The 13,758-nt window shown below is 39.7% G+C and overlaps 1 protein-coding gene across 1 annotated transcript in view; it reads right to left on the bottom strand.

The window, feature by feature from the left end:
- Window positions 1-13,758, bottom strand: part of LOC122928127 (sodium-coupled monocarboxylate transporter 1-like) — a 53,108-nt gene that overhangs the window by 9,857 nt on the left and 29,493 nt on the right. Inside the window, exons 10-12 of the mRNA XM_044280639.1 lie at window positions 13,434-13,501; window positions 5,464-5,550; window positions 644-852 (exon numbers count right to left, since the gene is read on the bottom strand). Coding sequence (XP_044136574.1) covers window positions 644-852; window positions 5,464-5,550; window positions 13,434-13,501 — 364 coding nt within the window. The remainder of the gene's footprint in view (window positions 1-643; window positions 853-5,463; window positions 5,551-13,433; window positions 13,502-13,758) is intronic.

A 13,758-nucleotide genomic window follows, 5' to 3' on the forward strand; every position in this document is an offset into this window, starting at 1 on the left:
AAATCTTACTGCTAAATTAAAGTGTTTGCCACCCCCTCAAAAAAATAAAAAAAATAACACTAATGCATGGAAACAGTGGAAAAATAAATAAAAAAAACACCTTTTGAAAGCTGCTCTGTTCCAGTGCTGCTTCTATACTCAGGTGGACAGGAAATGCTAATGTCCCATTCATGGTCACATGGGCTACTGCAGCTATTCACTGGCATCAGTGTTGACTTGTTCCCCCATCAGCCTCTTATCCTTATCTCTATTACTAATGACTGCAGTTTATATAGATAGTTGCTTTGTGTTTGTGAGTTTAGGATAATTTGTTAAGATCATGATAGGAAATAACTGTCATAATCACAAGAAAAATCTGAAACTTATTAAAGATTTTCCAGTTATATAGATCGGTCGAGGCTATATGTAGTATGCCACTGTTAGTAAGTAGAGATGTTGCTCACAAGGTACAATCATGATAATTACAACCTTAGACAGTGTACTAGATATCTTCCTATTGTCTTAACCCTAGGCACCATTTTGTGTATGAATCCATGACTTCAGTCTATTTCTGTAATATTGGATTCCCCACTTGTAAATGTCCAAGTCAGTTTTATTAGCATTCAGGTTATACAATATGAGATACTGTACCTAACATACGTACCTCTCACTGACTTGTGCTACTATCATTAAGTCTGTTACTGTAGGAGGTGCCGTTGTTAAGTTCCAGTTGGTATCTGTGGTACTAAAATTACAGCCCTCTACAGACAGGAATTTAGGTAAACTTCTTATAGGAAGAGGGGGATAAATCTGAGCTCCAATCCCAACCCACAATGCAACTGTAAATCCCACCAGGAGACCAACCATGGCACCCTGCAATACAAAATAACATTAGATTTAATGGGTATTTTGTCATGGCCCATCAAGATAATATATCCATTAGTAAATGTACACTGACGAGCAAAAGGGTAGCAATGTTTTGAACTTTTGACTTTCAGGCTCCATCTTTCACCATCCACTACAGCTTTGAATGTGAGACTACCATCATTTATAGACAATCATCTTTGCTATCTCATACACAAATTGGACTTGCAACTATTTAGCATATGATTAGTTATGCAGATTCTTGTCATGTAACTGCATCATTACTGTTGTGCTCCTCGTGGTGGAGAAATCTTTTTCTTCTTGTATACTACAAATTACAACCTGTTCTCACATTCCCTATTAGCTCAGTATTAGGTTGATTCCCAAGTGAAAGATCACTGGTTTAAATTGAGGAGCAGCCACGAATATTTCCCAAGAGAAGAGAAACAGCATCATCCAGTTCAATGGATAGGGGTATCTCGGCCAAGAAAATTGCCAAACTGCATCATGTGAATGCTATGACAGTTAGAAGAATACAAAATTAAGTCTGTCCATCCATTCCAAAGCCAAGAAGTGGATGTCCAGGCAAAATATCAAAGTCAACAAGTTGGCTCATCACTAGTGTTGATCACGAATATTCAAATTGCAAATTTTTATTGTGAATATCGGCACTTCGAGAATTTGCGAATATTTAGAATATAGTGATATATATTCGTAATTTCGAATATTCAAGATTTTTTTTTCCATCAGTACACATGATCCCTCCCTGCTTCTAGCTTGTAGGCCAATAAGAAGGCTGCAAAATTTTTGACTTTAGGAGTAGTGTTGATTGCGAATTTTCGTAATGCAAATTTTTGTAATGAGAATCAAAGAGATCGTGAAAACTCAGATCCGATAGTATATTCTAACCCCTAGGCATTCCCATGGTGATGGGGACGCTTAAGTTAAGCAGGAAGGAATCATGACTTCAGATGGAAAAAAAGATGAATATTCTAAAAAACAAATATAGTTATATATATTCGTAATATTCTAAAACAAGAATATATAGCAATATAGCGAATATTCGAGATTTTTAATCAGTAAACATGATCCCTCCCTGCTTCTAGCTTGTGGGTCAATGAGAAGGCTGCAATATCTTTGACTTTAGGAGTAGTGTTGATTGCGAATATTCGAATTGCGAATTTTTGTAATGAGAATTTTCGTAATATAATAATTTGCTACATTGCTATATATTCTTGTTTTAGAATATTACGATTATTCTAAAAAACTAATGTATAGCAATATAGCGAATATTCGAGAAAAAACTAATATAGAGCAATTTAGCTAATATAGTGCTATAATCTTCTTTGTCTAATAGTTGCAATTTTTTTCTCATCTGAAGTCCAGATTGGAAAAAAATTACAACTATAAAAAAAAAAAGATTATAGCGATATATTATTAAAATTGTTCTACATTTGTTTTTTTTTTCGAATTTTTGCTATATTGCTATATATTCTTGTTTTATAATATTACGAATATTCTAAAAAACAAATATATACTTTTATAGAATATTCGTCTTTTTATTTTAAATCTGTACAGTTGTTCCACTTTGGCATACTCCTCTCCGACAAGCGTACCCGTCACCATGGGAACGCCTGGGGGTAAGAATATACCATCAGATCTGAGTTTTCACAATCTCATTGATTCTCATTACGAAAATTCCCATTACGAAAATTCTCATTATGAAAATTTGCTAACAACACTACTAACTATCGCAAATTAAAATATGACCCCTGCCGCTCATCGCTACTCATCACTAGTGTTGAGCGCGAATATTCGAATATCGAAATTTTTTTGTGAATATTTCGAATATAGTGATATAAATTCGACATTTCGAATATTGTTTTTTTTTTATTTTTTATTGTTATATTTTTTTCTTTCCCACTTCCCTAAAGTTGTTCTTACCTGTCGTTTGGATTCCTGGCTTCCTGGCTGCTCCAGTCAGTGCCCGTTGCTGCTTCTGCCGACTTCCGTGCTCATGGAGCGTCCCCATCACCATGGGAACGTCTCCATATACTAGAATGTACTGTCAGATTTGAGAATTACGTTGAAATCGCAATTTGATTTTTTTCAAGTTATAATAATCGAATTTCGATTTTAACTTAAAGGCTACTCTCCTATTGAAATAGCAATGCGATTAATTCAAGTTATAATAATCGAATTTCGATTTTAACTTAGCACTGCTATATTCCATATTCGTTAATTCTAGCCTAATATGGAATATAGCAGTGCTAAGTTAAAATCGAAATTCGATTATTATAACTTGAATTAATCGAATTGCGATTTCAACTTGGACCTGGTTTACTATGGTTGGCTTGGTAGAATTAGCGAATATGACTAAATGTATTCGTCATATTCCACAAAACAAATATAACAAATGTATTCGTCATATTCCACAAAACGAAGATAACAAAGTATTCTGCATCTTCGTTTTAGCTACCTATTCATCAACTTCGCTAATTCTAGCAATCATATAGGAAAGTTTACTATAGAGACAGCTAAGTTTAATTCGCTATGCGATTATATTACTTTTCTTTTAGAAATAGAATAATTATAATAATTATCAGGTATTATAATTATTCTATTTATATATTTTTTTTAAAGCAGTCATATAATCGCATAGCGAATTAAACTTAGCTGTCTCTATAGTAATCTTTCCTATATAAATGCTAGAATTAGCGAAGTTGATGAATAGGTAGCTAAAACGAAGATGCTGAATACTTCATTATCTTCGTTTTGTGGAATATAACGAATATATTCGTCATATTCGCTAATTCTACCAAGCCAACCATAGTAATCCAGGTCCAAGTTGAAATCGCAATTCGATTATTTCAAGTTATAATAATCGAATTTCGATTTTAACTTAAAGGCTACTCTCCTATTGAAATAGCAATGCGATTAATTCAAGTTATAATAATGAAATTTCGATTTTAACTTAGTACTGCTATATTAGGCTAGAATTAACGAATATGGAATATAGCAGTGCTAAGTTAAAATCAAAATTCTATTATTATAACTTTAATTAATCGCATTGCTATTTCAATAGGAGAGTAGCCTTTAAGTTAAAATCAAAATTCGATTATTTAAATCGCATATTAATCGTGATAACAAGAATAATGACGAATATTCGATTTCGACGAATATAAAACGAATATTCTATCGAATATTCACGAATTTTGTCGAAGTCGAATATGGCACCTGCCGCTCATCACTACTCATCACAAGGTCTATCAGTTCTGGGGCAACAAACACTGCAGTGGAGGTGGCTTGTATGCTTCATAAAAGTAAGATGACAGACGTCCATGCAAGCCCCATGCAACGGGTATTACACAAGTCTGGAATGGTGACCCGAAAAAAGGTAAAGAAGCCTCGACTTCGATATCATCATAAGAAGCATTGGCTCAAGTTTGCACAAAAAGTACAGACAGTAGAAGATTGAAAAAGGGTGATTAGGAACAATGAGACGAAAGTCAATAGACTGGGCTCTGATGGGTGCAAATGGGTCTGGAAGAAACAAGGGAAAAGGGAACTATCGGATCGAGAAATTGAAGGAACTGTAAAGTTCGGTGGAGGAAGCCTGGTTGTTTCACAGCCAAAGTTGTTGGATACTTGACCAGGATCGATGGTGTCTCAATGCAGAGCTATATGTGAGTATCCTACAAGATGAGTTACTTCGTACGCTCGAGTACTATGGATATGAAAAAGATGACATAGTGTTCCAGCAGGACAATGGCCCAAGCATAGGTCGAGATTGGAGAAGAAATGGTTTAATGACAATGAAGTAGAGGTGCTGGAATGGCCCCCACAGTCCCCAGACCTCAACCCAATCGAACACTTGTGGGTAGAGTCGAAGAAAAAGCTGTATTCGTACCCAAGTGAGTTGACCAGTAAGCACCAACATTGGGAACGTGTAGAAGAGACATGGTAACAGACATGCTTGAATCTGATTGAGAGCATGCCCAGAAGGATTCAGGCAGTGTTGAAAGCCAAAGGTGGATTTACAAAATACTAACAAAATAATAAAAATTTAAATTTACAATTTTAGGAGCAAAACAGTAACAATGCAGTTACATGATAAGAATCAGCATAACTAATCATATGCTAAATAGTTGCAAGTCCAATTTATGTATGAGATAGCCAAGATGATTGTCTATAAATTATGGTAGTCTCACATTCGAAGTTGCAGTGGATGGTGAAATATAGAGCCTGAAAGTCAAAAGTTCAAAACATTGTTACCCTTTTGCTCGTCAGTGTATATTGATGGAATGTGGTAAGAAAAATAGGAAAACAACTCCATACTCAAATCCGCCTTGTCTAGCAAAAAGATGGCTGCTGCTCAGTGTCAGTGGAGACATTGTATAAGTTGTTATAAAAAATGTATTGAAATATCCCAGGCATGCTCAACCCGCGGCCCTCCAGCTGTTGCAAAACTACAACTCCCACAATGCCCTGTTGTAGGCTGATAGCTGTAGGCTGTTCAGGCATGCTGGGAGTTGTCGTTTTGCAACAGCTGGCGGGCCGCAGGTTGAGCATGCCTGAAATATCCCATTTAGATTAACATACAAATTCATTTATACTTACTAATGAATTAGCAAAAGGAAAGAGGATTCCTAAAGAGAAAAGCCCCAGCAATGGACCACCAACCATTCCAAAAATTGAGAGTGCTGCCTGTTTAAAATATAGAAAAAAGTCATCAGTTGGACATAAAAAGTGCCATAGTCATAATAATGTATGATACTCATTTACTGTAAACATTATATAAAAATGCTATTCCACATAGTACTGTACGGTTTATCTAAAGAACATTTTCTATTTACAAATCAGTTTATATGGATAAAGAAGACAAGAACTATATGTTATGTGGCAAATGTCATAAAATGTACTTTAGGGATGACTGAATCGGATTTGTACTGAAAATGTTGTTTGTTAATGTGTCTGACAAAAAGCAATTAGAGACACAAACCAGCAATTTTAGAGTGTTGCAGGAACAATATAGCTAGGTAGTCTGGGGATTCGCTCTGGTGTTTATTCACACATAAAGCAAAAACTAAACATCACTTTGCAGTCTTGGTGTTAGTCCACACACAATGGAACCACAAAATGGGGAAACGCTGACTCTGACCCTGGTTGTTGTGGTTCACCATCTACTATTAATACATTTCCCCAAGCTCAGGATAGGGTTGGGTCTCGGTGTTGTGCAATACCAAAATTATCCCCAGAGATATTAAGGTTGGCCAGCTCAGGCCCCGGCGGCTAGTCCACTACATCTCCCACCATTACATTCAGTGGGGTTGTCCCCCCCTCTTCCACCGAAGTGGTGGTCACCGCTACCGCTGGCCCTTTCGACTCGGGTTCCCAGGGTTCTGCCCTCCCCCCCGGAGCAAGGTCACTCTGCTGGGGTTACCCTTGTCTCATAGGTATCAGTCACTCTCATAGCAGGCCACATTGCCGGGAATCCCGAGAAGTCTCTTCCTATTATAAATTCATAGTGTAACTTTCATGAGTCCACCTGCCGGCCCCTGTGGTTATAGACACCAGGGCGGTGGTATAGTCTTTTAAGTCTCCATGGATGCACATGACCCCGACTTTCCAGCCAGTATACTCCATGGACCATACCAGGGGAGCCCTTACTAGGGACACCAGACTCCCTGAGTCCAGAAGAGCCTCCGCTGGAGTGTCTACCACTTCCACCCGGCACAAATGGTTTAGAGTTTCTGGGGTACCTGCTGCACACAGCTTCCTGGCATATAACGACTGATGGTAGCCATAGTTAGTATCCATGGGTTCCACCTGATCTGGACAGTCAACTCTTACATGGCCAAGCTCCTGACACCGCCAGAAGACTATCAGAGCCTGGTTCATAGGGGGTACGTGGGTTTGGTCTGTACAAGTCGCCGGGTCTGGGATGGAGATTTACAGGGTTTGACTACCCCCCCTCCCAAAATGACTCCCCGTAAGATTATTAGTAGCCTTGTGGCGCTCCACCAGGTCCACCATTTCCAGGGCATTGCCAGGAGACACCTGGCCGATCCAGCGCTGGAGAGGGGGTGGCAGAGCCCTCCAGAACATATCAGCCAATACTCTATCCACAGAGCAATGACCTCAGCCCACTGATCTCGGGGTAGCTTCTCCCTGATGGCCACTTACACTCGTACATCGCTAGGTAGGTTTTCGATGTTGTCTGCGGGGGTCAGCTTAGGAATCGTGGCACGGACTGCTTTCCAGGCATCGTGGACGTTCGGAGTTGCTCCTGCTGTCTGCAAAGTCATCACATGTTGTAGCAGCAACTGATTGGTCTCCTGCTGCTGCTTATTAGCCTCGCATTGGTGCAGGTTTGTCTCTCGCTGCTGCACATTAGCCTCCATGAGGGCCTTCACAACAGCCTCCATTTTGCCACTGGTTGTAATACAGCTGGTTTAATGATTGACATACATCCGTGCGTGGAAAAAATGCAAAACCCAAAAATATGTCTGTTCATGCCAGCCTCACTGCTCTTGCTCGCATCCTTCACCAATTGTGGGGATTCGCTCTGGTAGACAGAGTGTGTGGATGCAGTACAGAGGCAAATTACCAGTTCTTAAATCAAACTTCCATGTTTATTCCCACATAAAGAACAAAACGTCACTTTACAGTCTTGGTGTTAGTTCACACACAATGGAAAGTCCACAATAAAAATCACCTTGTTGGCCTCCAGCAGTCCATAGCAGGCTTTTAGGGGGCCCGTCTCTCTCTTACAGACAGGTCTCAGCCCTCCAGCACAGCACAAGCCTCAAATCCCAGCACACACACCTCCTGAGCTCCACTGTCAGACTGGGGTAATCCTCCTCACCTGGCAGTGCTGGCTGTTTTTTTAGGCCTGGCAAAACCTGGCCTGGAACATGGGAGTTGTCACCCACCCAGCACTTTGACTACTCCCAGTAAGAGCCGTCCTAGATCAGCTATACAGCCATACTATGTATTAAGGTGTCCAACAGCAACTGCTGTCTCTTACTCCACCAAGGCCAGGAACCTCAGTGACACATACCTATCATTCACAATGATTCCTTGTACCTTCTTACAGTAGATTGAATCAATATGTATAAAAGTCAGGTGTGTGTTTCATACTGAGGGCATGCATTGCAAGTGGAAAGCTTCACACTGCAATAGCCAAAACCCACCCAAACTAAAAAAAAAAACAAAAAAAAAACTGAAGCTTCTACAGTGTTTTATAGCTATATTCCGAGGCAACCCCAGCACCGTTGCATACATTTAGACTACACTGCACAATTGTATCCTTTTCTTTTTTTAAAACCAGCTGCAATTTTGCGACTATTTAAAACTGCACAATTCAAAGCATTGTAATACTGCATTAAGATACCAGTTCAACATATTGCATTAATATACCAAATAAATTTAATGCATCATACTGTTGCCATAATATACCTGTTAAATTCAACGCATTATACTGTTATGTTATATTCAATGCATTATACTGTAAATAAAGCATTGAAATTTAAAGCATTATACTGATGCATCATATACCCATTAAATTCAATATACCTTAATATACCCGTTAAATTCAGTGCATTATACTATGGCATAAATAAAGCATTTAAATTTAGGGCATAATAGTGTTGCATTAATATAGCAGTTAAATCCAACACATTATACTGCTGTATAAATAAAGCATTTTAACACATCATACTGTTGCGTTCATATATCAGAGCAATTTAACACATTATATTGTTGCTTTAACTGCATCAATGTACCATTATTAACACCAGTGTGCAGTGTGTTCGTAAATGAGGAGGGACTGTGTCTGTTAATTACTGAAAAAACACTTGGAATTTTGCTGCCATTAAATAATAAGTGTACCATACAAACCTGTAACTTTTCATTTTCATTTATAGGCCTCATAATAAAATGTCTAGTAATCGGAAGAGCGGAAAAAAAGAGTGGAAAGACCCATACCTCATCATCCAAGAGTCAAAATGTGGGTGGCTGTAGTAGTGTAAAGAGCAGGAACAGCACCAGTCATCCAACCAGTAATAGTAGAAGTGGCAGCAGGCCACAGTTCTCCCTTGCTTCCATTAGGCACCAGATTATTATTGAAGAGGATGACATTGTGAACTAGATGGCTCACTCCTCCTCAGTCACAACATGAAGATGTTGATGTCACCTCTGAGTCTGACACCATGCCTTTGAGCCAGGGGTTACAGCATCCCTCTTGCTCTTCCTCCTCCGCCCCAACAATGCAATTCACTTACATCATCTCTGTTTTTACTGCCCCCACCTAGTGGGGTGCCTTCTTTTTTCCTAAGAAGAGGCAACAAAATCCTATTTTCTATGGAAGATACTCAAGATAATCTCCCTGTTGATGATTTGTGGGAGAACAGTCAATGTTTGGACTGCCATGAGGAAGAGTTTCAGGTGGAGATAGGGGATCCCATGCGTAGCTTTGTTGCTTTTGGTAGTAGTAGCAGTGGCATTTGTAGCTACAGTGATGGTGGTAGGCAGTGGTAGCTGTAAACGGAACGCCTGGCACCCCGACTGGGCACTTTCCACTGATGTATGCTCTTAGCGCTTCCCGAGGGCTCCAAGCACTCCACCGGACACCATAACCACCACAGACCCTACAAACCGCCGCAACTTGGTTGAGGTCTCACTGTCCTCCACCCACGCTGGACCCAAGACCGGGCTTCAGCTTCCAGTGGGTGAACCTCTCCTAAATCCAGAGTGCAGGAACCAGGAACAAGCTCTTACAAGAGCTTATACTCAGGGGAGTATTGTGATATAGTAATCCCCAAGAGTGTAGTTATCCCATCCCCCAAACATGAGCCAAGACTTCATGAAGGGGTAAAGCAGGACTCTTTAATGGGCTACCTGTCAGCCTTTTATGCAGGTCTTCCAGCAAGGGACACTCCCCCTGGGGACCTTGTGGAGGACTGAGACAGTTTATACATTAGCCAATCACTTGCATTTACAGTATTGAAACACTCCCAGCAATTGTAACACCCCCCCCCCTGCCTGTGATAGAATTAACAAAATACAATGGGCATTGTTTGTGATGCAATCAACAAATACAATGGGCATTGCTTGTGACACAATTAACAAAATACAATGAGCATTGTCTGACACAATTAACAAAATACAATGGGCTCTGCCTGTGATAAAATTACCAAACACAATTAACTTAATCACTCACAGGCAGAAAACACAAATTTTTCCCAACCACCCAAAACACCACATATCCCCATAAAAGTCACATCCCCTGATAGCCTCGATCTGGGTGAACAACCTATCCAAAAATAACCCAGATCGGTTCAGGGGTTCAGGAATTTCCTGGAAGTCTTATTTTTGCCCCATCGTGCACATTGTCCCATGCCCAAAATAGTTCCATACACTTGACGGCAAAACACTATTGGACAATTTTAGATGGCCACCGCCACATGTTTGAACCTGTTACAGTTAAAAGTCCAAGGGGCAAAAACAGTGCCTTTAAAATCCAATATTCCCAAATAGTGTCCCAGGGGCCATAGTCAAGGGGCAAGAGGCTGGCAAGCAGGCCTCTCCAACTCCCAGTGACAAAGGTGCTTTCATCACTGTAGCCATGGCAACAGTTGTACTAGACGCAAATACAGAGGAGGCAATCGTGAGGGGTCCAAGGAGACCAAGATAATATATCCCACTCTGATAAAAGTGGCGGGAGGGTGAGGACTATGACGGATTTGACGATGATTATGCGTTTTACCTCATTGTGGCTATATTGTATGTAAGTGAACAATAGAAGTCATATTCACAAGTTGCAAACCATGATTTGGTGGTACAAACCATTTTGTTTATTTATTTTTCTTTAATCCATTCCAGTATAAAATGGTACATCATGATGCTGAGATAGACATCGTTCACACCTCCTCCCCTCCACGTGACGTTTCAGGAGAACATGCCCACTTACTCACGCATGAGTCACATCAGGGGCCTGCTTACCTTTTGTGAATCCAACCTAATCATTCTTGATGAGAGAAGGTAAGATAGGTAGTAATCTGTTTGCTAGTATATTTGCATAGAGTTTGCTGTGATGTGGGGAAAAAGTTGCCAACATTATCTGGAGTTTTGCCTGGTTTGTGGAGCATAATAATAGTTGCCTTCAGCAACTCCTTTGAAAAATAACCTGGCTGCCTTGCCAAATTAAAAAGTTGGGGAACTAATAGGTCATGGAATTGTTTGCAGTATTCACCCGAGAATCCGTCAGGGCCTGAGGCTTTACCAGATTTAAGGATTTAATAGAGGTAGAAATTTCTCACTCACTGAGATAGGGGCATTTAGCATTGCAACTTGGTCAGGCTTAAGTAAAGGAAGATGGACCATATTTAAAAAGTAATTTATATGGGACAATGTAGGTGAGGTGTATTAGGGTCTTCTCTTAGGCTGTAGAGGTTATGGTAATATGCGCAAAATTCTTCGGCCTTGTTTTGAGGGTGTTAATAGAACAGTTGCAAGACTGAGTGTTAAGATATGCTATTCTGGATTTTATCTGAGCCGCTTTGTCTCTGTTGACCACAAGTTTGCTTGCATTGTTGTAGAAATTACAATACACAGTTTAACTCTATTTGTCTGCTTATCTAAGGCCATAGCAAAGTTTTTTGAGTGCAAGGTGTGTCTCTTGGAGGGACAATATATGCAGGCTTTGGGGTTTGGTGCATGGCTTCTAGGTTAGACATTTTGGACAAGAGATAGTGGGTTTCCTTGAGGCATGATTTATTACAGTATATGGGGAAGTCTGTTGGATTAAAAGACCCCTCAGGTATGATTAGTGGGCATTCCATAATAGGAAATGGTCTGAGACGCTCCCAGTATTTAGAGAGAAAAACTCCATTATGCCCTTAGGGAGTTTGTCACCAACTGCCTTTACAGATAAAATAAATGTATTAAGGCATCAGATATAAGTATTTGTCGGATGAGCAGGACTGTGTATAATCATTGAGACAGACAACTGCTCTGAACAGGTGATATTACCGACATCACAAGAGACAACATCGGGTAAAAACCATTTACTAGTGAGGAACATATAAATTCTTGTGTATGTGTTATGAAAGTTGAAGTAGAAAGTGAAATCTTTCTCGTTAACATGTAAGCATCTCAAAACGTCATGAAGGTCCTCACTATGCACCCAAAGACCTCAATGAAGGGGAAGTCTATTGCTTCTTGCAGTGGAGTCTAGTTCTAGGTTATTGACTATATTAAATTCACCACACATTATGAGTTTGCCTTGGGTTTTTGCCCCCAATTTCTTGCTTAAGGAGTTTGAGTAAGAGTGCTGTATACCTTCTCCTGTTGTCTGCAATGATATCATTTTCCTGGAATGTAATCGTTTCACGAATAGCTATACACACCCCAGCTCTCTTCTTCCTTAGGTTAGAGCAATAGATATGAGGAGGATAATGATTATTAGTGAACTAAACTTCAGCGGATTAGACCTTTTAAAATGGGATTCTTGGATGCATAATATATCCACATTGTCTTTTGAGAAGGGATCTTTTAAAAGGGCTGTTAAGGTCCATAATATTTATGGATGCAAATGTGACTGACATGTTGAAATAGAGACATAGTGCTAAGATAAACATAGGCTTAGTAGATCAAGAGATGGCGTAGCTTGGAGTCCCCACTGCCATAGAAGGTTGAGGCCATTTCCAAAGAAGAGATTGTGTTAGTGCTACCAATCCTGGAGATGATTATTTTCACGGGGAAACTGCCATGTTGACGCAGCAATTGCGTAACCAGTATAAGTTTCTTCCTTGCCTGTAATGTTATTTGGGATAAGTCAGCAAAAAGAGAAATTACCTGATATGTTTCCGTAAGCTTCTACATCTTTCTACAGGCTTGAATGTGGAAGAAATGGATGTTGCTTTAGGCAGGTTCTTGGGCTTAGGCAGCCTGTGTGCACGGTCTATGATGAGATCTGTCTCTGTAGTGTGAGGCAAGGTAGTTCAAATAAGATGCTGGAAATATTTAGGCAGCTTCACTGTTGTTACCGAAGGCCCTGTCTGTGATTGTGGGGAGCAGCCCGCTGAGCTGATTATTGAAGCAGGAGAGGAGCTAGATAGCTCTTTAGCTAAAATAAATTTGTCAAAAGCTTTGGTGCCTCTTTTTTGCTCCTTCTTGTCATACTGGGAGGAATCCCCAGTGTGGGTCTCATGTATTGTTTGATGGATGAGTCATGCTCAATTAGCCACTATGCAGGTTGCCTGAAAGGAGCGAGTGAGTCAAGCAGCCATCTTGCTCCAGGTCCAGGCCACGCCCCTTGCGCATGTGTTTTCCCATAGCCATGTATTTCACTGTTACTACTGCTGTCATTGTGTTAAAGAACTTTAAAAGGAGAGGGAGAGGAAATGTAAAAATGCAGATTAAAAAATAAAAAATATGAGAGAAAGGCAAGGAAGAAAATTATGAGTTCTAGGAGGCCAATTGAGGCGCCTCTGATTTGGGTAGAACTGATTTGGACCCGTATCAAATTCTTGGAACAATTCGGTGAATAGTTTATTACATGTAATAAATGCAAAATAATCAATTACCTGTAATAAGGCTCCCATTACTGATGCCAAGGCAGCCATGGCAATACACACAGCACCATAAAGTAAACCTGGGAAGTATATAACTGTTTTAAAAGCTGGGAACTTGTCAAAAGCTAATTTAACATACATATAAGAGGAAAACCTGGGTGAAATTACATATGCCAATGATTAATTGCTCTTTGCTTTCATTATTCAGCAGTTCAATAATAGAGTGCTTTCAGAAAGTCTTTAAACCCTTAAACTTTTTTCTCATTTTGTTATGTTGCAGACTTGTGCTAAAATAAAATAAAAATAAAAAAAATTATGTTTATCCCTATCATTCTGA

The sequence above is a fragment of the Bufo gargarizans genome, chromosome 2, assembly GCF_014858855.1.
Source record: "Bufo gargarizans isolate SCDJY-AF-19 chromosome 2, ASM1485885v1, whole genome shotgun sequence".
Classification (NCBI taxonomy): Eukaryota; Metazoa; Chordata; class Amphibia; order Anura; family Bufonidae; genus Bufo; species Bufo gargarizans.